At 34.5% G+C, this 25,745-nt stretch overlaps 1 protein-coding gene across 1 annotated transcript in view; it reads left to right on the top strand.

Annotated features, from left to right (window-relative positions):
• Positions 1–2,480: 2,480 nt before the first annotated feature.
• Positions 2,481–25,745, top strand: part of DNMT3L (DNA methyltransferase 3 like) — a 38,478-nt gene continuing 15,213 nt past the window's right edge. Inside the window, exons 1-8 of the mRNA XM_051990589.1 lie at positions 2,481–2,586; positions 3,306–3,395; positions 3,752–3,796; positions 5,472–5,551; positions 7,161–7,273; positions 10,344–10,518; positions 20,523–20,610; positions 22,142–22,230. Coding sequence (XP_051846549.1) covers positions 2,481–2,586; positions 3,306–3,395; positions 3,752–3,796; positions 5,472–5,551; positions 7,161–7,273; positions 10,344–10,518; positions 20,523–20,610; positions 22,142–22,230 — 786 coding nt within the window. The remainder of the gene's footprint in view (positions 2,587–3,305; positions 3,396–3,751; positions 3,797–5,471; positions 5,552–7,160; positions 7,274–10,343; positions 10,519–20,522; positions 20,611–22,141; positions 22,231–25,745) is intronic.

Here is a 25,745-nt window from a genome sequence, read left to right as displayed (position 1 = left end):
GGGAAATTTTGGAATTTAGAACTCAGAACTTTTTTAAAAAGTGTTTAAATTGTTTTAATGTGTAATTGGGGAAATATAAAATATTATGTATTAAAATAAAAAATAAGACAGTAGACTCTTGGTAGGTGATTTAATATTTTAGCCTAATATAAAGAAATTCTAACTGTGGAAGCTCAGGTACTGGAGTTGTCTGACTTTACAAGGCTACTTCAACCATTTGTAAAGATAAACTTTCCTTTCATCCAACAAATGGTAAGGCAGCAAAGGAGAAGTATTATTAATTCACAATCTTAACAAAGATGTTAACCTCAAGTTTCTCTTCTTTGGCTTTTTCCATTTAATGCTAAAAATTGAAGAGAAGCAAATGACATACACTACCTAATAAAACTCTTACATACTAGAAAACAAATACATTTCCCCCAGCTTCAAAACAACATTTTGGAAAACAATTCTTATTTCTAAGACCTTGAAAATAATGTTGCCATATAAACTTCAATCTGCCTTTTCTTCATGAATTCCACTTTAAATGCAAGGTTATTGTTCCATTTAGTTCTCTGAAAAGAAAAGAGGAAAACAAAAAGGAATGAAATGAAAAGAGAAATGTGAAGAGAAAGTGAACAGCTCCACCTAAGGGACTATGAAAAAATCTTTCTAACCATCTCCCAACATATTCTAAATCAATGATTCTGAACTTGAGGTTCATGACCCTCAATTCCAGGGACTACATGAACTAGAGGGAGGAGAATTACATCTTTCTTTTCACTGACTTCTGAAATTTAGCACTTCTTTTTATTGTGAATGTAGTCAATAAACATTATCCTGAAAATGGGTTTAGACTGGCTTCACTAGCCTGGGAAAGGGATCCATGACATACAAATGCTCTAAGTGATCAATACCAAGAAAGGAAGTAGAGAAGAGAGACAAAAAGTTCAAATTGGAAGATGATATCAAAAAAAAAAAATTTCTATTTAGCCTTGAAATACATTTTGTACTAATATTTAAATATGGGAGTGTCTGATATTCTGGAAATTTATGTTAAATTATGAAAAGCAATATGGAACTATACCAAAAGGGCCATCAAACAGTTGTCTTTAATAACCTTTAATTCAGCAATACCACTACTAGGTCTATGTCACAGAGAAATCATAAACTAACTAATTAGCAGCACTCTGCAGCAACCTAGCATAGATAAGTAGTTTCTTTCATAGGAAAGTGAAGAATAGAGACAAATGGAATCAACCAAAGGATGAATATTTGTCATGCATCTAAGAGAAAATTGTTATCAGAGTAAGATATTCCCTGTTCATAAGCATGAAACAAGGGAAAGTGATCAAATACTTTTACAATTGTGAAAAAGTCCTTTTAGAGAAAACTGTAATGTTTCATATCTAAAGAGAAATTATAGGTATGGTTGGGATTGTCATGGTTTGTTGGTTTTATTTTTCCTTACTTTCCATATATTGTATCACCAGTTCTTTGGGAATATTTCTGCACTGTTAGTCTATTAAAATGTTATGAAATGGGGGCAGCTAGGTGGTACAATGGATAGAGCACCAGCCTTGAAGTCTGGAGGACCTGAGTTCAAATCTAGTCTCAGACACTTAACACTTCCTAGCTTGTAACCTTGGACAAGTCACTTAATCCCAATTGCCTCAGGGGGAAAAAAAGATGTTATGAAATGATTCAGGTTACTACTAATTTTAAGAAATCATTTAGCAAGGAAACTGGACGTTTCTAGCCTGGAAGTTTTCAGATATGGAATATTCTAGATAAGGATAGAGGTGCAGTTAAAAAAAAAAAAAAGGACATGGCTAGGGTATATAGGCCTCTCATGGATGGAGAAAACATTTTTGAGTTTATAATTTTCCACCGTGCCCCTGTGGATTCGATGAGATCAAGGGAGAGAGAGTAGGGGGTGGCAGGGAGAAATGGAGAGGAAAGAAGGAAGGAGAGGGAAGAAGAGGGAGGGAGGCAGGAAGTGGGAGGGAAGCAGGAATGGGTAGGGGAGAGGAAGGGGGGGGGACAAAGGGAGAAAAGTAACAAAAGAAAAGGGAGAGGTGGTGTGTGAGAATGAAGCAGAGAGAAATAAAGAGGTGGGAGAAAAGGGAAGGGAGAGGAAAGAATGGGGTGAAGGAGATGGAAATGAGAGAAAGAAAATAATGCAACCAAACCTGCTCCTGTTTCCATTCTATTCCCCCCCCCCAACGCCCGCTAAAATCACTGCATAAACTAATAAGGTAAGCCTCGAGCTATAAACTGAGTTTCAGTTCCTAACAAACCCGCAACACACCTCTCAGCAGCTGTCCACACCCCTTTCCACATAGGTCCGGCACTTGGGAAAAAAAACAAACTCCTTTCACCACCATTAAACCCCTCTCATCACTCTCCACAGTTCTTTTATCTCTCGGTTATAAAGGGCATATCCATTTCCCTTACTAATATTTCAGAGTTGTAGAACTGAAAGAAGCATTTTTAAAAGCATGGCCCACTCTCTCCTAGAAGTTCTAAGTGATGTGCTCCTAAAAGAGTCCGATTTGGGGGAGCATTGGGAAGAGGAGGGGCAAGAGCATCCCAATGATGAAATAGGTAAGAAAATTGAACAAGGGGGAGGGGATGTCTCGTTTCTGCTGCCTTCCTATCTGAATTACAGCGGAAACTTGGCTGATTCCTATTAAGATAATGGCAGGGCACTTTAGAGAAGCGACAAGGCAGAAGAGTTTCATAGAATACTAATTACTATTCGTGGCAATATTTACATATTCCTTTAAGTTTTACTAAACACTTTCTTCGTGATGATCGATGATTGTAAAGACGAAAATGAGACTCAAAGAATTTAGAGGACTTGTCCAGATGTTATGAAATGTTCTGCATCCTCTACCTTAGTTACAGGAAGAGCGTCCGAATTCTTGTTTCTGACATTATGGAAAGACATGGGGAGAAAGTGTGGCAAAATATGGCCATCATATTTCCTATAATATTGACTACACTAAACTGTTTTCGCCCTTGCCAAAGAGTTCAAACTGCCTTCAAATTCAGTCTCCTTTTCCTTTCACCATCCTTCTCTGTGATGTAGAAGGAGCAGGTAGAGCACCATAGCCCATTTGGAAAAATGAGATTAACGGAAGAAGCTAAATCATTTTTCCAATTCAACAATGATGGAAAGAAAACCAAAACCCACAGCGTTTACTCACTAGATTTAGAAGGAAAAAAAAGCAAAATTTGTAGGAAAAAAAAAGATATTACCAAATACTTGATTCTTATTGTGAATTTTTACTTTCTGGATTCATTTTCATTTCTTCTCACAGTTGTGGTACTTGATGAAGAAAGAAGCACTGATGTGATATCTCTAGACTCTAGTGAACCTTCACTTTGCTCATCACCAAGGCCCAGCAAAGGTTTGACTTTGAAACATTTCTTATAAAGAAATTCTTCTAGCTGTATGACTCTGGGCAAGTCACTTAACCCCAATTGCCTCAGGAAGAAAAAAAATTCTTTGAAGACCTTTAGTCCCAGAGACTGGGTTATGTGAAGATCACCAGACATTGAAAATCATTTTACAAATACATAAAAAAGTAAGAGTAGAATGTACAAATGCTTAATGTGTGTCAGATTTCAGTATATATATATACACACATATATATACATATAATCCTCAAAGGTATAAGCAACTTTTAATGTAGATTTCTTTGTAGACCTCAAAGAAACTTAACTTTAGGAGGAATACAATTCCATCATCTATCTTTTCTTCCAGATCTTATTGCATATGAAGTCATGGTTAACCAGAGAAATATAGAAGGTAAGTTTTCCCAAATCTTCACTACAATAGAATGAATAGCCTAAGCCTCAACTATGACAACTCACATTTTGTGTAACACGGGAGAAGTATAGTGGCCCAATGCAAAGAGAGCTGTATGAAGAATAAAAAGACCTTCGTTTAAATCCTGTGTAAAAAAAGGGAGTTCGAGTATATGAGAGTTTTAGTTACCTTCCAACTTTATGATTCTATGTTGCCATATTAGATACTATGAACTTAAGCAAATATATATAATAGAATGTATGTTTTATATATGTGTGTATAGATAGATGGATGGATGATACAGCTACATCTCTATTCTTAGATATATCTACAGATAGGAGCAGCTAGATAATGCAGTGAATAGAGCTCCTGATTCAGGAAGACTCCTCTTCCTGACTTCAAATCCAGTTTCATTAATTTACTAACTATGAGACCTTGTACAAGTCACTTAACCCTATTTACCTCAATTCCTCATCTATAAAATTAGCTGGATAAAGAAATAACAAACCATTTCAGTATCTCTGCAAAGAAAATCCCAAATGGGGTCACAAAGAGTTGGACATAGAAATGACTGATCAACAACAACAAATATGTTATATATTTTATTTAATTTCAGTTCCTGTTATCTCTCTCCCTCAAACTCTGCACAACCATTGAGAAGACAAAAATTTCAATACCCATTATGCATATGAAACCATGTAAAATATATTTCTTCATTAGCCATGTTTTTTAAAGCAAAGAAAATAAAGTTTTTTAAATTGTTTCAATTTGCATTCTGAGACCATCACTTCTCTATTGGAAAGCAGATAGTATTTTACATCATGAGTCCTTTGGAATCATAGTGGCTCAATGTATTGATCAGATAAGTCTTTAAAAATTCCTTAACTTTACAATCTTGCTCTTATGGTGTAGATTGTTCTGGTGCTGCTCACTTAACTTTGAATCAGTTCACACAGGACTTCTCAGGATTTTCAAGCATGTGTAGTTTAACATTATATTTTGATTATCTGAGGGAAAGTAATAATTTTTAAAGAAACAATAACAAAGAGGAAAAGAACGATTTGCTGTAGCACTTTGTGAAAAGTAGATGTTCTACATAAGATAAAAACAGAGAGTCATAAATCTTTAGAACACAAAGGAAATTCAGAGGTCAATTCCCTCATTTTATAGAGAAAGAAACTGAGGAAAAGAGAAAAAGAAACAGGAGTCTAACACTGTTCTCAGTGGCAGAGCAAGGACTAGTACCTATGTTTCTAGATCTCTAATCAAGTATTCTTTCACTATATCATACCATTATTCTTTGGAGTTCAAGATCAATTGAGTAGGTAATTAAAATAAGTGGTTACTAAATAAGGCTATTTACTGAATATTCAAATATAAAAATCTTTGTGGAACAATGCTTCTAGGTTTTCAACATCTAAAAAGTGTATGGTGCAGTGGTGCAATGGATAGAGCACCAGCCCTGAAGTTAGGAGGATCTGAGTTGAATCCAACCTCAGAAACTTGACACTTAGTTATGTAACCCTGGGCAAGTTATTTAACTCAGATTATTTAGCAAATAAATAAATATATACTTTGGTAATACAGAAATGAACACTATATTCAATAAGGATAGCAGAGTATTGTCATGCTATGTAAACACTGTATTTTTAAACACATCAAATGTCTATTTTAGATGTTTGCATATGCTGTGGCGATCTCCAGATTCACACACAACATCCCTTATTTTATGGAGGGATGTGTATTCCATGTAAGGTAAGCAGACATAGCTCTTTTTTTTTAATAACTTTTTATTGATAGAAATCATGCCAGGGTAATTTTTTACAGCATTATCCCTTGCATTCACTTCTGTTCCGATTTTTCCCCTCCCTCCCTCCACCCCTTCCCCCAGGTGGCAAGCAGTCCTTTACATGTTGAATGGGTTACAGTATATCCTAGATACAATATATGTGTGCAGAACCGAACAGTTTTCTTGTTGCACAGGGAGAATTGAATCCAGAAGATATAAATAAACCGGGAAGAAAAACAAAAATGCAAGCAATTTATATTCATTTCCCAGTGTTCTTTCTCTGGGTGTAGCTGCTTCTGTCCATCTTTGATCAATTAAAGCTCTCTTTATCGAAGAGATCCACTTCCATCAGAATAGGTCCTCAAACAGTATCATTGTTGAGGTATATAATGATCTCCTGGTTCTGCTCATTTCACTTAGCATCAGTTCATGTAAGTCTTGACAGTCCTCTCTGTATTCATCCTGCTGGTCATTTCTTACAGAACAATAATATTCCATAAAATTCATATACCACAATTTACTCAACCATTCTCCAATTGATGGCCATCCTTTCATTTTCCAGCTTCTAGCCACTACAAACAGGGCTGCCACAAACATTTTGGCACATACAGGTCCCTTTCCTTTCTTTAGTATCTCTTTGGGGTATAAGCCCAGTAGAAACACTGCTGGGTCAAAGGGTATGCACAGTTTGATAACTTTTTGAGCATAGTTCCAAATTGCTCTCCAGAATGGCTGATGTGTTCACAATTCCACCAACAATGTATCAGTGTCCCTGTTTTCCCACATCCCCTCCAACATTCCCCATTATCTTTCCCTGTCATTCTAGCCAATCTGACAAGTGTGTAGTGGTATCTCAGAGTTGTCTTAATTTGCATTTCTCTGATTAATAATGATTTGGAGCATATTTTCATATGTCTATAAATAGTTTCAATTTCTTCGTCTGAGAATTGTCTGTTCATATCCTTTGACCATTTATCAATTGGAGAATGGTTTGATTTCTTATAGATTAGAGTCAGTTCTCTATATATTTTGGAAATGAGGACTTTATCAGAACCTTTGATTGTAAAAATGTTTTCCCAGTTTATTGTTTCCCTTCTAATCTTGTCTGCGTTTGTTTTGTTTGTACAAAAACTTTTCAATTTGATATAATCAAAATTTTCTATGTTGTGGTCAATAGTGATCTCTAGTTCTTCTTTGGTCATAAATTCCTCCCTCTTCCACAGGTCTGCGAGGTAAACTATCCTATGCTCATCCAATTTATTTATAATCTCATTCTTTATGCCTAGGTCATGAACCCATTTTGACCTAATCTTGGTGTACGGTGTTAAGTGTGGGTCAATACCTAGTTTCTGCCATACTGATTTCCAATTTTCCCAGCAATTTTTGTCAAATAATGCATTCTTATTCCAGAAACTGGTGTCTTTGGGTTTGTCAAACACTATATTATTAAAGTTATTGGCTGTTTTCAGATATAGCTCTTACAAGGGAAAGTACAATTTTAGTAGAGTTTGCATGGATTACATTTTCAAGAAGCAAATATATTTTCATAACTGACCTGAGTTACTGTTTCCCAAGGACAACTTCTTGGAGTCATTCTTCTTATATGACGAAGATGGGTATCAATCTTTTTGTACAATCTGCTGTTCAGGAAAGATACTACTTACATGTGAAAACTCCAGTTGTAACAGGTAAGAAAGTGCAAATACCATGGAAACAATCTTTAAAAACATGACCCAACTTTATTCTTATAAAACTTGAAATAGACCTGGGCTAAGAAGTACCTGCTGATATGAGGAAATTGCCCATTTTGCCTAGAAGCTCAGACTGGATAGAATTCTTTCTTCTCTCCTTGCTCCTTTCCTTGGAAACTCATGATTATAATCTCAAGCATTAGAAACTTTCCATATAAATATTTGTACATTCTTATATTTTGACTTTTTAAAATCTATATTGTGGCTGCCTTGTTTAGTAGAAAGAGTGTTGAATATGGAGTCAAATGCTCTGTTTGAATCTCAGCTTTTCTACTTTGTGAACTTGGACAAATCATATAATCGGTTTCTTCATGTGGAATAAGGATGAATTCAGTGACAATTATTGTTCTTAGATGACCTCTATGACCCCTTCCATATCTAAATGTTTGTTCCTAGGAGTGATGAAGAAAAGCAAAAGAAGTATCCTAGCCAACTTAGGAGCTTCAAGACAATTTACAAAATACAGTATACTATAAGTGGCACAACAGAAAATCTCCCCACCTCCATTTCTTCCCTTACTTATCTCATGTATCATAAGCAGATTAATCTTCCTGAAATCATGTCATGTCTCTGCTCAAAAGTTCTCAAAGGTTCCCCATTGCCTGCAGAATAAAACTGTCTTCTTAATCTAGCAATCAGTATTCTCCACAATCTAACCCCATCTACCTTTCAAGACTAATTTCCTGTTACCTCTATATCATCAGCATTTTTCTCTACATTACCCTGTACTTAATTTTATTCTGTTCTAGCAAAATTAATTCACTTATTGTGTCTAGAATTTCCCTTACACTTGACAATATCCACACTTTTTTTCCTTTAGACTGCAGATTCTACTCCCACCAGAATACTGAAAACACATAGTTTGTCTCAAAAGTCTTAGTGCAATTTTCTATTATCAGAAACTTAAATTTTCCCTCATTTGGGGGAAGAAGAGGGAAGATGACTTCCAATATTTTTCCAAAGCCAACAGCTGCTTCAAATCTCTCAGCTTCTTACTTTTTAAAATCTTCCTTAATTACTCTAGGCAGAAGCATTCTCTTTCTTTTCTTAACTCTCATAACAAGAGTCATTACATTATATGTGGCTGCTAATTACACTGGCTCATGATGAGTATTCCACTGTGACCTTGAAGTATTATTTACAAATGTTATTTAACTGTTCTAGAATTTAGTTTCTTATTTCCCCAGAGAGTTTACAATAGGTGCAAAAATGGAATATTATCCACTGTAATTCTCCCTGAAAATAGCACCTAGTTCACTACTGAATAAATAGTAAGCACTCAATCAATATTTATTGGTTTTATTTGAAATATAAGATATAATCTTTCATCCCATTCTTTGGCCTCAATGTTAAAAGTAACAAATATAAAAACCTAGGAAAAAACTCAGCTATATCTTCTGTATCTTTAAGATCCATTTTGAGATGTTCTTATACACTTTTAAAGCCTTAACAATATAATTGTTTGACCACCATTATTTGTTGCCTTTTGGTTCTATGTATTTTTCACTGGGTTCTTTGAATTTTTTCTGACTTTTTGATGCTGTATGATGCTCAGTATTGTAGTCTTTTTGTCAACATGGTAATACCCTGTAAATATTCTCTGACACTACTTACAGGCCACTGAATTTAGATTTAGTTCCCTTATTAAGAAAGAAAAATGGTTTCAGATGTTTGATTCTTTTGTCCACTTTTAGGACCTGGCATTGCAGGTGGGGCCTCAAAAATTGCATTATGTTAAAAAGAGTAAAATGTGTGTGGAGGGAAAACTAATGGAAAAAAAAATGTTCTTTGAATATTTGTTGTGGAAAAAATAAATTATACCATGATTGGACAAAAAAAGAATTACCAATTAAAAAATTCAGACTGGGCACAATTTCTTATTGTGATTACAGAAAGCAAAAAGACATTATTACAACTTTACAGATGATTCTATGCTAAGAAGCCCTTCCAAAAAAAAAAAGAATTGGAACTCAAAATTTTTAAAAATGAATGTTAAAACTGATTTTGCATGGGGGGGGGACTAAATGTTAAATTAAAGTTTAAAAAGTTAATTAAAAAATAAATTAAAAAATTAAAAAAAAATTAATTAGAGTAACCTCTCTTTCCCATTCCCCAAATAAGAAGAGATTTCATGTGCCTGAATTGCTGACAAGATTGGTGATGGAAAAAAAAAAGAAACTTTTTTCCCCTTTATCATTCCCTACATCACACCAGCCTGTCATAATTTTTGTTATTGTTGTTATTTTAATGGAGACTCAAATTTTCATCAGTGTAGACAGGTTTCAGTGTGAAAATGCCTTCTATTGATATAGATCACTAACATCTCTCACATACAGAATTACTCTGGTCACTAAGAGCTTGTGGCATGCCTAGGGTCAGTCAGTATGTGTCAGAGCTCAAACCTTGATATTAAGACCAGGCCTCTGTCTACTTATATCATGTTGCCTTTCCTGTGTACTAAATAAAACAGAGACTTTGAAGAGGAGCAGTTTAGTCATGGCATGCTAAGCACTGAGAATCTCAGTTTATTCTCTGGATTCACCTTTCATATCCTTAGGGGCCATTCTTATTTGAGAGATTCCCTGATCTATTCTTTTTTCTTATTGTGCATACTTTCTCCTTTGAATTTTACCATTTGCTAGTTAAAAATTCTCTGCTCAGACTCTAAATTCTTTGGCAGACAGGTGATTGAGAAGTCTAATTAAGAAATTACACGTGTAGCTTCTAGCAAAACAGTTCCCTTTTAGTTCTACACACTGACATTACCAACAAATTATTTAGGTTTTCCTAAGCTTTCCATAGCTTCACATTTTCTTCTAATGCTCCCAAATTCGGACATTAGTTAAGAAACAAGAAGTTCAGAATTTATTTTTAATGAGCCCTTCATGTGATTTTTATTGTGCAGAGAAAAGCAAGTCAATTAAACAGGGAGGCATTTGTGAGTCATCTAGGGAAGAACTCTAATAAATATGTTTTGTTGTGGTGGTGGTGGTTTTGTTGTTTGCAGATGCTACTGTTTTGAATGTGTTGATGCCCTTGTAAATCCTGGAAGTTCAGCAAAATTTCAAGCAATGAGCAATTGGATATGCTTCTTGTGTCTACCCTTGACATCGGAAAATGGATTACTGAGGAAGAGGAGGAAATGGCGGGAGAATCTAAAGGATTTCTATAATCAAGAGTCTGTAAGGAACATTACAACTTTAAAAATTAATAAATGACTAGAAGAGATTTTGTTAAGATTAACAGACCTAAAGTGTGACTTACTTCTTCCTGTTATCTATATGTACTATGACCATTCATTTAGTAAATATTATATTTTTTTAGTCTTTTAAATACATTTTCCATTTCTTTTACCTTCCCACCTTTCTACTCCTTATTAGTGAAGTTCAATTTTATGGCAGAATATTTTTAAAATATGTAAAAGGAAATTTTAATAGTAGCATTTCTATTTTTTTTAAAACAATCTTGAAAAGTAATCACTTCCTATAAGTGAGAAAAGGTACTTGAAACAGCAGAAATTTATCTCCAGTTATTCTTAAATTCCAGCAGGTGGAAGCAAAGACTAGTTCACTGGGCTTCTAAAGGACATGATTGTCATTGTGGTTTACCTCATCTGTAAAGCAAAATCCAAGCATGTTCTCAGAAAACAGACTTTTCCAAGAACTAGGATGAAAGCCCTTAATATGTCTTTAAATTTAGTCTTACATTGATTCAGAGAAAGGATAGAAATAACTGACAAATAGGAGAAAGTTAAATTTTTTGTGGGTGATTAACAGATATAAAATTTTTAAAGAAATTTTATTTGATCCTAATTTATGACATTGTTTCCATTCAATAAGACTTTTAATTAAGTACAATATCATGCAGAATAGCTGCTTCAAATTCTTTAAGGAAATTTCAGGTTTTGTTTAGTTACATTTAGTTTCATACTCTATGATTGAAAATTAGCTTCATAAGAAGAATGAATGAGAAGCATGTGTATAGACAGTATTTCCTCTGAAAAAAATCTAGAAGTTTCAGCAGAGTACATAATCAATATGAATCAAGAGTGTTATTTTACCTTCTTTCATTTGTTTGTTTACTTCTCCATGCCCAGAACTATGACTTCATTGAGATAGGGAACTTCAGGGATGGGCAGCTTGGTGATGCAGTGAATGGAGCAACAAGCCTAGAATCAAGGAGACCTGAGTTCAAATACAATCTCATATACTTACTAGCTGTGTGACCATTGGAAAGTTACTTAATGCCATTTGCCTCAGTTTCCTCATCTGTAAAATGGGCTGAAGAAAAAAATGGAAAACCACTCTAATATCTCCTCCAAGAAAACCCTAAATGGAATCAAAAAGAATTGAATGCTGCTGAACAATAACAACTTCAGGGAATGACCATTCTTTATCAGTGAAGAACAGCACTTTGTAATGTTTCAAAGCTACATGGAACCTAGGCTTTCAGAATTCCAAGGTCAACCCTCTTTCCCTTTCATTATGCTGCTCCTCAATAATGAAATGCAGCAGCCAAAAAAAGTTAATATAATCATAGGCTACTTTAAGAGTTCAGTAGCTAGGACTGGAGAGGTTATAATACTGATGTGCTTTGGTCAAATCTGACCACATTAGTCTATTTTATTAAATTCCAGGTCAAATTTCCATTGTCAAAAAGACACCAGTAAACTGGGGAACATGTAGGGAATGAAAACCAGGATGGTGAAGAGTCTTAAAATAATGCTCTGTGAAGACTGGTTAAAAGAACTAGACAAAAATGTTTACAAAAATTGGGGAAAGAGAGCCGCTAGATGGTGTAGTGGATAGAGCCCTGGCCCTGGAATCAGGAGGACCTCAATTCAAATGCAGCCTCAGACACTTAACACTTACTAACTGTGTGAACCTAGGCAAGTCACTTAACTCCAATTGCTTCACAAAAAAAAAAAAAAAGAAAGAAAGAAAAAGAAAAAAAGAAAGGAAGGAAGGAAGGAAAAGGAAAAATAAAATATGGAAAAGAGATGACTTGAAAGGAATAGGATTGCTAGGTAGAAAAGAAAGAGAGGACAAATGCATTTATTAAGTATCTATTTTGTGCCAAGTGCCATGCTAAGTGCTTTATAAATATTATCTTATTTGATCCTTACTGAAAATTAGGTGCAATTGTTATGCTCATTTTATAGTAAACTGAGAAAGACTTGACTGGAGTTACACAGCTCATAAGTGTCTGAAGCTAAATTTAAACTCAGGTCTTCCAAGCTTCAAGTCCAGTCATACTATCCAGTTGTTTCAATTCTATTCTATTTTTCTCAGAGATGAAAATTAAGAGCAATGTAAGGAAGTTTTCCCCTGCTTCAAACTTAAATCTAACACTTTGAAACTTCCAAACAATTAGAGCTGCGCAAAAGTAAAATAAGTTATCTCTATCCTTTGTAGTGGTTCAAGGAAAATGTTATTAAAATTTTTATTTGTAAGGGATTATTGGGTTAAATGTAGAGATAGAATAGTAGGAACCAATCAAACTAAGAAGAGGTAAGGCAAAAGATTAATTCTGGAATTTCAGTGATATAGGTAACTCTCTGGAGAGGATACTGCCTTTGGCAAAATAGGTCACACAACTTATAATTTTAAAGAGTAGTCCAGAAAATTGAGAAGTTGAGTGATTTGCCTGTAGTGATACAGTCAGTATTCATGAGAGCCAAAATTTGAACCACAATTTTCTTAGCTTCAAGGCCAGCTCTCTTGTTCTTTATAAACTTCCAATGATAGCTACTGATTACAAGAGTCCCCAGCTCTGGACAATTCTTCAGCTGTGACCAAATGATTGGTGTTCCTCTCTTTTCAAGATCAGCACTCTCTCTTAGCTGAGAGAGCGTATAGGCAATTCTCTGCCAAGCTGGCACTTTTTAACTGGCAGCCTTGGGCCATTGACTTCTAACTTGTCTAATACCATCAGTGGTCTTTCCTCATGCTCTTCCAAGTATTTTCCAAATAAGATTAGATGATCAGATCCATCAATCTTTCCAAGGACTTCATTTCAACAAACCTCATTTAAAGGGGCAGTTAGAAAATTATAACTTCTCTTAAGATATTAAAAATGGCAGAAATCCCATAGGTTCTTTGGAGCATATGCTAGCTGTGGTGAAATTCCACTGGAAAGATGAAAGTATTTTCTTCTTAACTTCTTCTCCCATGGGGAATCTGATAGTATCCACTGTACAAGTCAACACTGAAAATTACTTAGCTTTCCAACAAGCAATCCAACACACTTTTACTCCTGGCATGATGTACTGATCCACCTTACTTCTTTTATTCAAAATCCAATAGTTCACACCTACCCAGATCTTCCTTCTCTTCTTCTAAGATTCTAATCTGAGCAAGGCACCCAGACTATAAGACTCTGTGATGGTTCCTTCATGGGGTGCCTGAGTTGTCCCATCTCTGAGAGAGCAGTTTTCCAAGATTATCCTAAAAAGAAGCAAAAATGAAAAAAATGAAGCAAGTTGTATATGTTTTTCTTTAGATATATCCTACTTATGTAGTGAAGTTATAGCTGTTGATGTGTTGATTCTCTTCCTCAGATAGTCCTTCTGCTCCTCAGTCATAATTCTCCAAAATTAAACTTCTCACAATTTACCCTTCTATCCAAAATGTCTAATGTTGCTTTAGTGCCAAAACTGTCCTTAATCTTTGTGAGCTTCACCAAAAGAAGCAGGGGTTGTTGAGCTGCCTGCTTATACCCACCCACACCTTCCCTAAAGAAGGATACTCATTATAACAAAATGAATAGTTTCTTTCTCACCTGATACACAGAGGCTTACCCCTAGCATTTATTACAGTTGCATATGTTGCACGTGCCCTTCATAAAATGATTGGAATATAATTATCCCAGAGGATTAAAGTCTGATATAGCAATATACCTTACATCTTCAGTTTTTATTATTAATGCTCCACAAAATCCTATTGTCCAATGAAAAGAACCCCTGAAAGTTTGATAGGTCAATAATTCAATGCTTTGAAGTTTGATGTAGCTCTTATTCTGAACTCCATTTCTCCTTCTGGATGCCAGTTTAATGTCTTTCAATATCTGCCAACTCAGGGCTGAATTTGCCTCTTATGTGTTCCCAGCATTCATGCTCCTGTCATGTACAGAACTATAGCACTACAAATCTCAGCTTCTCAGAGTACTTACTTTGGTTCTCTTTATGAAGCAGCTGGCTTCCAGTTCCCATTCCAAGACTTATTTTGTTTTCCCAAGAATGTCTCTGAGTATTCAATGGACTTGATCTGACATTTGGTGAGATCTGAATGATTTGAGAAGTCTCTTCTGGTTTCCATGACCCATATCTGACAAAAGCTAAAGAAAATGCTTAATAATCCTTGCCTACAAAGAATCTCCACACTTTCTCTCTGTCCTTTATTTTCTATTTTATTTACCAAAAGTATCCTTCCCTTGAATAGGTTTCTTATTATCCATTCTGCTTTCTCAAGAAAGATGTTAATCTTATTTACCAGTTTCTTTTCAGTAATGAAGGAAAGCAAGGTGATAGTGGAAATAAGGCATAGAAAATAATTTTAACTGATTTTTTAAAGGGAAGAGAATAATGTCTACTAACTAAAGGCCAGTTGGCTTAATTTAGATTCTTGGGAGAAATTCTAGAATGGATCATTAATGAAATATCCAATTTTTTTAAAAAAGGGAAATGGTGATTACAAAGATCCAACTCGTTTTCACCAAGAACATATCATGCTTAACTAACTTCATTTCCCCTTTTCACAGGATTACTAAGCTAGTAGAGTAGGAGAAAGTTGCGGATATTGTTTGCCTAGATTTTTTTTTTTTAATGGTGATAAATTATCTCATACAGCTTTTGTGGAAAAGATAGAGAGAACAGGATGGATTTAGATTTAGATCTGGTTGGATAGCAAGGCTCAGAGTATTCCAATGTCAGTGTGGTAAAGTGTTTTCTAGTAAAATGCTTCAGGGATATGTGATTGGGCCCTTGATGTTTAACATTTTTTGTCAACAACTGGGATAAAGGCAGAGATGGCATTCTCATCACATCTATAAGTGTTGCAGGACTGGGAGGGATAACTGATCACACAGATGAGCGACTCAGGATCCAAAAGGATATTGACAAGTATTAGGTTGAATTTAATATCATGAAATTCAATAGAGATAAATATATAGTCTTATGCTTGGATACAAAAAATAAACTTAAGTATATATGTACAATTATTATTATTATGTTAAGGAGGTAGATAGATAGCAGTTGTTCTAAAAGTTTTCTGGGAATTTTAGTATCCCACAAGCTCAATATAAGTCAGCATACTGATGTGACTAGCAAATACACAATCTTAGGCTGCATGGAGAGGGGCATATTTTACAAGATTTGAGAGGAGGTAGTCAGACTGTAATCTGCTCCTTTCAGGACTCATTTGAGGTATTGTGTTCAGTTCTGGACATCACAGCTTCAGAATGACATTGAGGACAGTTAGGTGACCCAGTGGATAGAGCACCAGATCTGGAGTCAGGGGAACTGGAGTTCAAGTCTGGCCTCAGACAACTGACCAGCTTTGTGACCCTGGGAAAGTAACAACCCCAATTGCTGCAAAACAACAACAAAAATATATTGATAAATTTCATGGTATCCAGAGTAAGGCAACCAGAAAGGTATAATAATAACAACAGTAATGATTGGCATTTATATAAGTGTTTTATAAATATCATACCATTTTATTTTCATAATAATCTTAAAGATAAGTGCTATTATTATTCCAGTTTTACAGATGAGTTAACTGGGGCAAATGAGATGAGTGATTCATATGGGGTTACATAGTTTGTAAGTATCTCACTTGGGGTTTGAACTCAGATTTCCCTGACTCCTGATTTAGCATCCTAGCTACTGCACCCATCTAGCTACCTCTGCAGGAAGATTTAATGCTGAGATAGGGAAAAGGAAGTACAAAATGTGAGGTGTAGAAGTAAAGTAATATATGACTTTGCTGTTAAAACAAATATCATTAATACATTTTTTTAAAACCCTCTGATAGCACAAAATATTGCTTTAAAGAATACCTTCTATAAAATTTCTCTATATGTTGAGAACACACAAAATTCATTGAGAACCACAACAGAAAAGATAACACAGCCAAAGAGGAAAAATAGTATGTTGGACTTGTAGTTAGTAAAACTTGAGTTCAAATCCAGACTCAAACAATCACTAGCTATGTGACCTCAAGCAAGGCACTTAAGCTCTAAAATGAGAGATTTAATCTTGATTACTTATAAGATTCTTTTCATCTTTAAATCTATATCCCTATGAAATTTGTTCAATGATACAATGATTATTAATATCAATAGTACTGGACAATATTGAGCCCAAATGGAAGAATTCCCTATAGACCATGAATTTCTCTAGGTGTTCCATTTTACAGACTGATTGATCCATGAATGAGACAGAACTGCCCAAATGAGATCCATTAGTCATTCAAAAGAGTTTGGTCTAACAATTCACACAGGAAATATCAATTGATGTGGTTTCACCTCACTCCTTGCGAGTTGGCAGATGATCAAAAACATGAAACAGTCATTAGTGAGGGGGTGTGGGAAGACAGACTCATTGATGCTCTACTGGTGAAGCTGCAATATAACCTACAATTCTAAATTTCAAGTGAAAGAATTATGCAATAAAAACATGACCTTTTTGACCTAGCAATTTTATTATTGGGTATATAACCCAATGAAGTAAAGGTCTAGCATGTACGCCAATATTCATAGCCACATGCTTTGTTTTATCAAAGAACTAAAACCAAATTGGTTGCCTACTGACTTAGAGAATGACTTTTTCTTAAAATAGCATATGAACATAATAATATGTAATATAATATAATATATTATATGTAAATATAATAAAATATTATTTTGAAGTAAGAAATGACAAATTATAGAAATTCAAAGAAAAATGAAATTTATATGAACAAAGATGAACAAAATATACAGAACTAAGAAAACAACATATATAGTGACTACAGCAAAGTAATTTTTTTTAAATCATTACATTCTGAGTAATGGTAAAACTAATGAAGATCCTAAAAAAAAAGAATAAAAACCCTCTATCTTCTCTCATGGTAGAACTATTAGAAAAGAATATTGGCATGTATTATGAGAAAAGATTTGTGTCAAATGTTTTTGCTTAATTGTATTTCTTTTTCACAAAAGAAGGTTAAATATGGTGATGGACTGAGAAATTACTATGATATAAAGACAAAAGGCAGGAAGAAAGTATTCTTCAATAAGAAATCAACTGATAAGGAACATTTATAGTTCAAATTATTCTGTTAGATGCACCGATCTATCAGAACATATTTTGGGGACAAATTAGATGTAAAATGAACTGGCCCAAAATTGAATAGGAATAGATTGATTTGTCTTATATCTGGGAAACTCTATGGCACTTTCAGTGCTAGTCTCTCTCCCCATCCACCCCTCAAGATTCTCACTAAAATAAATTCCTAAACACCAATATTCTTCTGCTGATACTCTGTAGCTAAGAATCATGGAATACATAATCTCTAAAAACATCTAAAATACAATTTATCTGAAGAATAGTAAGAAGATATATGCTGAATGTAAATATGCTATAACCATTTACTCATAATGAATTGTTCATGTAACATTAAAAAGCATTATATAAGGTTGTCCAGGTCAGTTGTGTGTAGTGACAGGGAAGGATAACAGAAAAATAGTTCATATTCATATTTTGTACAAGTATTCATATCATGTTAAGAGATTTAGAGGAAAATTTTATCCATATTTGAGGGAGGATGTGGATACCTTGCTGCACACAATAAGAAGACTTGGAGGAGTTATGATCTGAAAAACTGGGAGTTGACAATTCCCATTGTAGATAAGGAAACTGAGGAAGAAAGAGGCTTTTTTTTATTTTACAGGATTTGTAAAGTTAGGAAGTCTGAGGGCTTTTATAAATTTGAACTCAGGGCTTTCTGACTCTATCCACTGTGCCTAGCTGTCTGTCAGGTCTATAGTGAAATTGTTGCAATCAACATCATCTTATTTCACACATTCAACTATTATACGTATGCTTAGTCAGGGCCAAACCAGAACTTAATATAATGTATTTAGAAATTGGCCAAAGGAACTCATTTACTACACATCTGTCACATCTGGTTTCAATTACCATAGGAATGTACAAACAACTGTGACAAGGAATTATGTGAACTGCTTTTAGATCCTCCCTTAGTCATCTCTGAAAGTTGTGGAACTTGCTTGCATGTAGGGTCTGAACTCTCCACACACACTGAAAGTAGAACAGCTGGTATCTGGACTGTGTATTGTGCTCTAGTTCCCAGAATTACGTGTTTAAGATTTCTTGAAGTTGTTGGATTTCTTAGTATAAATAACGCATATCTCACAGATAGCAGGTAAGTGGCACAGTAGATAGAACTCCTGACCTGGAGTCAGGAAAATCTGAATTTAAATCTAGCCCTAGAGAATTAATAGCCATGTGACTCTGAGCAACTCACTTAATATTGTTTGCTTCAGTTTCCTTGTCTATAAAGTGACTTAGAGGAGGAAATGGCAAAGCATTCCAGTATCAATGCCAAGAAAACTCCAAATAGGGTCACGAAGAATTAGACAAGACTGAACGACATAAGAATTTGGAAATTACAAACTGGAGTTTCCTTCTGGAGACATTGCTATTCTTTTTTTTTCAGCCATTAAAGCTGCCACTCTGCCCTTCAACTATTATTTTTTGAAACAGTAATCATAGCTTTTCCTGTGTTAAAAAGAAAGCAAGGTAGTAGAGTAGATAAAGTGATAGTCTAGGAGTCATGAAGACCTAAATTCAAATTCAAGTGTCTGAATTCAAACACTTATTTGCTGTGTGACCCGTGGTAGGTCATTTTTCTCTTCTTTTTCTGCTTCAGTTTTCTTAGCTGTAAAATGGGGATAACAATATTTTCCAGGGTTATCGTAAGCAACAAATGAGATCATATTTGCTTAGCATACAATAGGCAATTCATAAATCCTTGTTTCTCCTCCTTCCTCTATCCTTCACCCCTTCCCTACACCCTGACTGTTGTTAGAAATAGTTGTAGCATATCCAATTCTGTCATTTTCTAGAAAAAGGAACTGAAGTCCAGTGAGGTAATCATCAGAGATAGTAAGAGCTTTGGAGGTGTGACTTAAATGGGTTCTAGGTCTTTTAGTTCTTTGCTCAACATTCTTTCTAATATTGCTCTGGGAGAAAGTGAAAAAACCAAGGAGCACTCATTAAGTAGATACTTTCTATGTATCAGGTCTGGGGATAAGCTCTGGGGAATCAAAGACTATGGTAAAACAGTCCCCCCTCTCAAGGAGCCTATATTAAATCAAGGGAGAATATACACAAAAAAAAAAACCACAGAGGATATAGGTGTTTGCAAAATAAATATAAGCCAGTTTAAAAAAAAAAAAAAAAAAAAAAAGAAGGGCACCAGCAGCTAGGAATCAGCCAGAGACAGAGAAAGTGTTACCAGTCAGCTGACTATGAATTCATTGCACTTTCTATTACCCCATGGAATGTTTTCCTCACAGATGTGTAAGGGAGACAATGATGTGTATATTTATCATTGTTTTATAGTTGAGGAAATTGAAACTTAGATAAGTTAAATGACACAAAACTAGTACATCTTGGAATCAATATTCAAATTCTGTGTTTTCTGATTCCAAGTCCAGTAATCTTTCCATTATACTTCAATATACCAAATATGTCCTCACATGCTTCAGAAAACAGCCAGATTGTGTTATTTTTTGATTCTATATAAAACTATAGGTGAAGATTATTCAAGACTTCATCTGAGGTTTTCTTGGCAAAAGATACTAGATTGTTTTTACCATTCCCTTCTCCAGTTCATGATACAAATGAGGAAACTGAGGCAAAGAGGATTAAATGACTTGAGCAGTAAGTCTCTGAGACTGTATTTGAACTCAGGAAGATGAGTCTTTCTCACTCTATGATTTGACTCTCCATTAACTGCATTCCCTAACTACCCCAATTGCATGGAAGGAATTGCATGTGATCAAAAAAAATGTAAACTTTTCTAAAATGATTTCTCTACTTGTTTGTTTATGCTTTTGTTGTTGTTCATTCTTCATTTTCAAAGAGGACAAATGACAAATGTTTGTTTTTATATTAATAAAGCAGAGACCTCTGGAAATGTATGAAACTATGCCTGCATGGAAACGAAAACCAATCCAAGTTCTATCTCTTTTTGGTGATATTGAAGAAGGTAAATGTATTTTCAGTTCAAAGTTCAGTCAGCTGTATTAGGGTTCAGTCCAAAGTTGTTATCTATTTTAAAATTAAAATAAATTTCATGTTCATTCAATAAACATATCATAAGTAGTGCCTATCTCAAAGGAACCATAGAGGATACCAATAAAAGAAAATTTTGTGTCTGTCTAATAGACACTTAACAATGTGCTAGTCATAAAAGTAACAGAAGATGTAATTTTTGCCCTTAAGGCACTTACATTCCATACAAAGAGATAAGAGAAGATATATATCATTTCAAGTTATAAATATTCCTGTCCTAAATTACATAATTAAGAACATACTATAGTTGTTAATAGTATTGTAGGAATAATAATGACTTTTCCCATAGCATTTACAATGCCTATTCTCCATGATAAGCTTGAATAGTAGCAAAAATATTAATATTTTCATTTTACATATGAGGAAACAGCTTTCAGAAAGGGATCACTAGATTTTGAGTTAGAAGGAGTGTTGGAGATTATCTAATTTTACAATTCTGAAAGTGTGAGCTTTATTGGATGTGAAAGTTGTGAGCTCAAAGAAGAGCTAGTAGAAACAGGGACAATAATTAAGAACCTGTCATGATAATCCAGACCAAGGAGTGATAAGAGTCTGGACTAGGTAGGCTCAGTGTGAGTAAACAGAAGTTATGTGGAGATGTTGAGAAGATGGAATCAATAAGACCAACTGGTTGGATCTGAGGCATAAGGAACCATTCCTGGATTGTGATCTTTGGTTGTGCTCTTAATAGGAAAAAACAAAGGAAGTTCAGAGGAGAAATGAGTTTAAGAGGAAAATAATGAAGTCTGTTTGGGCCATTTTGATTTTGAGATGCTTTAGGTTAATTCAGATCACTAAAGGGAATATCCATAGATTTCTGGCAGGCAATTAGAGGTGTAGAACTAATATCAGATGGCTGAATTTGACTTCTTAGGGTATATGTACAGAAGTAAAATTGTTGGGTCAAGATTATGAATAATTTGACCAATTTTCTTTCAGAACTTCAAATAACTATCCAGAAGGATTGAACCATTTTACAACTCCACCAAGAGCATAGTCATGTCTTTTTCTTCCCACAGCCCTCCAACATAACTCATTCCTATTTTTCAGGATATGAGCTGAAACCTCAGAATTATTTTAATTGATATTTCTCTTATTTTCAGTTATTTGGAATATGTTTTTTAAATGACTATACTTTTAAATTATTTTTAAAATGTAAACTTAATATGTTTAAAAAAACTTAAGTATTTCTTAGGCTTGTATATTTGTCAAGACTCTGGACACAACAAATCATTAAAACTATCAACTAGAGAAAGGAGAGATTATAATTTAGATTGATCAAGAGAACACCAACCACAATAAAATCGAACATCCTTGATGGACTGAAGTCTAAGTAGTATGTCTGTTACTAGAAATAAGTCATTAGCTTTCTCTTTTATTGCCTTATAGAATCAAAAGGTATATTAATATTAATACATAATACATTCCTTCTTTCCTCCATATAGAACTTGTCAAGTTTGGATTTTTGGGAAACAGTCCTGGTAATGGAAGACTGAAACATCTGAATGATGTCTCAAATGTAGTCAGGAAAGATGTAAGTAAAATAAAGTGGCATATGTTTCACTCATTTTAGTTATTTGATAATCCTAAAATCTAACTTTTACTAGAAACGGAAATTACATACTTAGATGAGATGTTGCATAATATGTTCTGCCAGCATAATGCTTTGTCTGAAGTACACAGATACCAATTGCCTCATCACTTCCTCTGAAAGCTGAAATTAATGATGAAATTTTAACATCGCATGTTTTTAGGTCATCAGTTATCATGTGAACATTAAAATGAAATCCAAGCTATTTAAAAAAAAAAAAACTCCAGTCACTGCTTCCCTAAATTTCCAAGTATTAGAATACTGTAGAATGGTACAAAATAGTCATTCATGGAAGCATGAGATTTAACAATGAAAGATTCTTCAGATTATCTAATCCCTTCCATTTATAGAAGAGGCCCAAAGAGATTACCCAAATTTACAGAGAGCTACGAAACAACTGAGTTTATGTGTTTGTTGTCTTTTGTATTTGCCTGTAAATTTCTTAGGAGGAAGGAAATAAGCTTATTAAGCTCCTACTATGTGCCAGCTATTGGTGGCACAATAAAAGAGTGCTACCCTGGAGTCAAATCTGGATCTGAGTTCAAATGTGACCTCAGAAATTTACTAGTTATGTGACCCTAGATAAATCATTTGACCCTGTTTACCTCAGTTTCCTTATCTATAAAATGAACTGGAGAAGGAAATGGCAAATCTTTGCCAAGAAAATTCCAAATGGGATCACAAAGAAATCAAATACAACTGGACTAATAACAACAAAAAATATGCAAGGCATAAATCCCGATTTCTTGATTTGTAAAATAGGGACAGAATTCTTATAATGTCCATCTCAAACAGTTCTTGTGATAAAGTCACTTTGCAAAAAGTTAAAGCACTATATAAACACAAGCCATTATTATCATTTATCTTATGATACATACTTTATAATCATGGTATAGTTAGACCATAGGATTATTCAGATTTGAGGAACAATGAGTCTTTTATCGGTATTTCTCCATAAAAGACACACAGGTATAAGTTGTAGGGTTAGAAGAATGGAAACTACAGAAAGTGGTAGAAGCTGAGTCTAATTAACTGAAAAAAATTTTTTCATTATCCTATTTAACAATCCTGGGAGGTAGGTACTACTATCATGCCCATTTTAGAGCTGAGGAAAACCAGACAAAGGCTAAGTGGCTAGCCCAGGATGACACAGCTAGGAAGTAGCTGAGGCTGGATTTAACTCAAGGTTTTCTAACTCCAGTTGCCTTGAGAACAAGTATCCTCCAGTCTCTGCTATATATTCCTTTAGTCTATACCTAGTAAATAGCAGATTTGCATATTGAGGTATATTACTTTATACCAGAATCAGTTTCAAAATTAGCAAACTAAACTGCTATTAGTCATAGCCATGTATCTATGGAATATTAGAATGAACCTCAGACAATGTGGTTTAAGTTATAGCTCTGTCCCTTAGCCTTGGGAAAAATCACTTTTACTTCACTGATATTTAGTTTCCTCATCTATAAAAATAAGAATAAAAATGCTACCCTCACAGGGATATTGAAAGAAAGTACTAAGTGGCACAATGGGTGGAGAGCTGGGCCAACTTAGAAAGAGTTCAAATCCATCTTTAGACATTTACTAATTCTATGGTTCTTTCTGGATAATTCAATTAAACCTCTACCTTCCTCAGTTTTTTCAACATGAAAATGGAGATAATAATGGCACTTGCAAGGCTATTGTGAGAATCAGATGAAACATTTGAAAAGTACTTAGCATAGTACCTAGCATGTAATAAGTACTATTTAAGGGCTTATTCCCTTAACTTACTTTGCATACCATAAATGATATTAGAAATGTGTCCTACTTTTAATACTCATAATGGGTTATTAACAGTAACTGTTGTGCTTTCTTCATAATGGCCTTGTCCTGTAGTTAATACAAATATCGACACTGATATTTTGGGGAATGCTAGCCTATAATCTTACAGAAAGGATGTATTAGAGGCAGAATTTAATTCACATTCTCCAATTTTTATTCTAGCAATCTTTGTGCTACTAAGACTGATTAATATTGCCATCAGGATTGCTATTTTAGAAATAGTCAAATTGTTTTGGTGTATAGTTTTTACACTGACATGGCAAGCCATTGATTCATTGATTCATGCAACAAGCATTTATTAAGCACTCTCTTAAGCACTGAAAACAAGGAAAAATTGATAAGAACCTCTGCCTTAAAGGAACTTGTATTCTTTTTTTTTAATCTTTCTTTTTTTTTTTCATTCAATCAGGCTCAGCTGGCAAATATTCCATTAATTTCTGTAACAATTTTTCATTCTTCAACCTTACATATATATGTGTCTTTTATGGAGAAACTCTGAGAAATGGATCACTGTTCCTCAAATCTGAATAACCTAGGGTCTAATTGTACCATCATTATAAAATATGTATCATAAGGCAAATGATAATAATAGCTAGTACTTATATAACACTTTGACGTCTTGCAAAGTGATTTTATCACAAGAATCTTTTGAATTAGGTATTATACAAGAATTATATCCCTATTTTACAAATTAAGAAATTGGAATTTAAACAAAGGAAATGACTTGCTAAAGGAGTTGCAACTAACAAATGTCCGAGATAGAATTCAAACTCAGGCCTTTCTGGTCTATGCCATAGACTCCCTAGGTCTTGTTGAGCATAAAAGGAAGGAGGAACAGAGTAATCAAGGGAGGATACCCTTGATCCCAGCCTCCAGTGTCATGGAAACTGCCATCTACTGAAGAGATCTCTTGGAGAGGAAGCCAATCTTCAGAGATCCTCACCTCAGCTCTGGAAGGGAAGGCACAGTCTTTTTCCATTATTACCATCTTAGTAACTACTCCAAGATGATGAGTTTGGAACATCCTCAATCTAGAAAATCAAGGTCCCCTTCTTTTTATTTATTCTTTTTCATTTCATGGGAAGATTTACTAAACTGTACTTACTAGTCATCAAATTAACATGTATAATGAATCCAATCATTAGAAAATGCTGCATGAATTTTCCATTTCAAGTTCTTCTCCCTTTTCTAGGAAGAGTGAGGGAGTGGAAGTTGACTTCCACATTCCAAAAATAGGAAGCACTTAGACCTAAAGGAAAAGAAAAGTGGAAGTTGAAGAGGGAGCAGGAAATCATAAACAAAATCACAACCCAGGCAGCGGAACAAAAAACTGGGCTGAGGCATGCAGCTTTGGAGCAGCCAGCCAGCTCTGCTTAGTAAGAACAATAAATGTTTGCTGACTTGAATCAAATCACCAACACCTAAGGGCTCCCTGGGTATGCATTGTCAATTGAGCTGCTATTTATACATGATTTGGGGATTTTAACAAGTAAACTCGGGCAGGTTCCAACTCCTCTGGGTAGACATGTATTTGGGAACAGTGAGGAATATATGAGGTAATGAGGAGGATCAAGATAGAATTGAATAGCTTTGGAAATAGCAGAATAGTCCAACCCAAAAAGGCTGATTCCTTGTCA

Source organism: Antechinus flavipes, chromosome 3 (genome assembly GCF_016432865.1).
Source record: "Antechinus flavipes isolate AdamAnt ecotype Samford, QLD, Australia chromosome 3, AdamAnt_v2, whole genome shotgun sequence".
NCBI lineage: Eukaryota > Metazoa > Chordata > Mammalia > Dasyuromorphia > Dasyuridae > Antechinus > Antechinus flavipes.
Note: the sequence above shows the minus strand (reverse complement) of the source record. Positions and strands in the feature narration are given on the sequence as shown.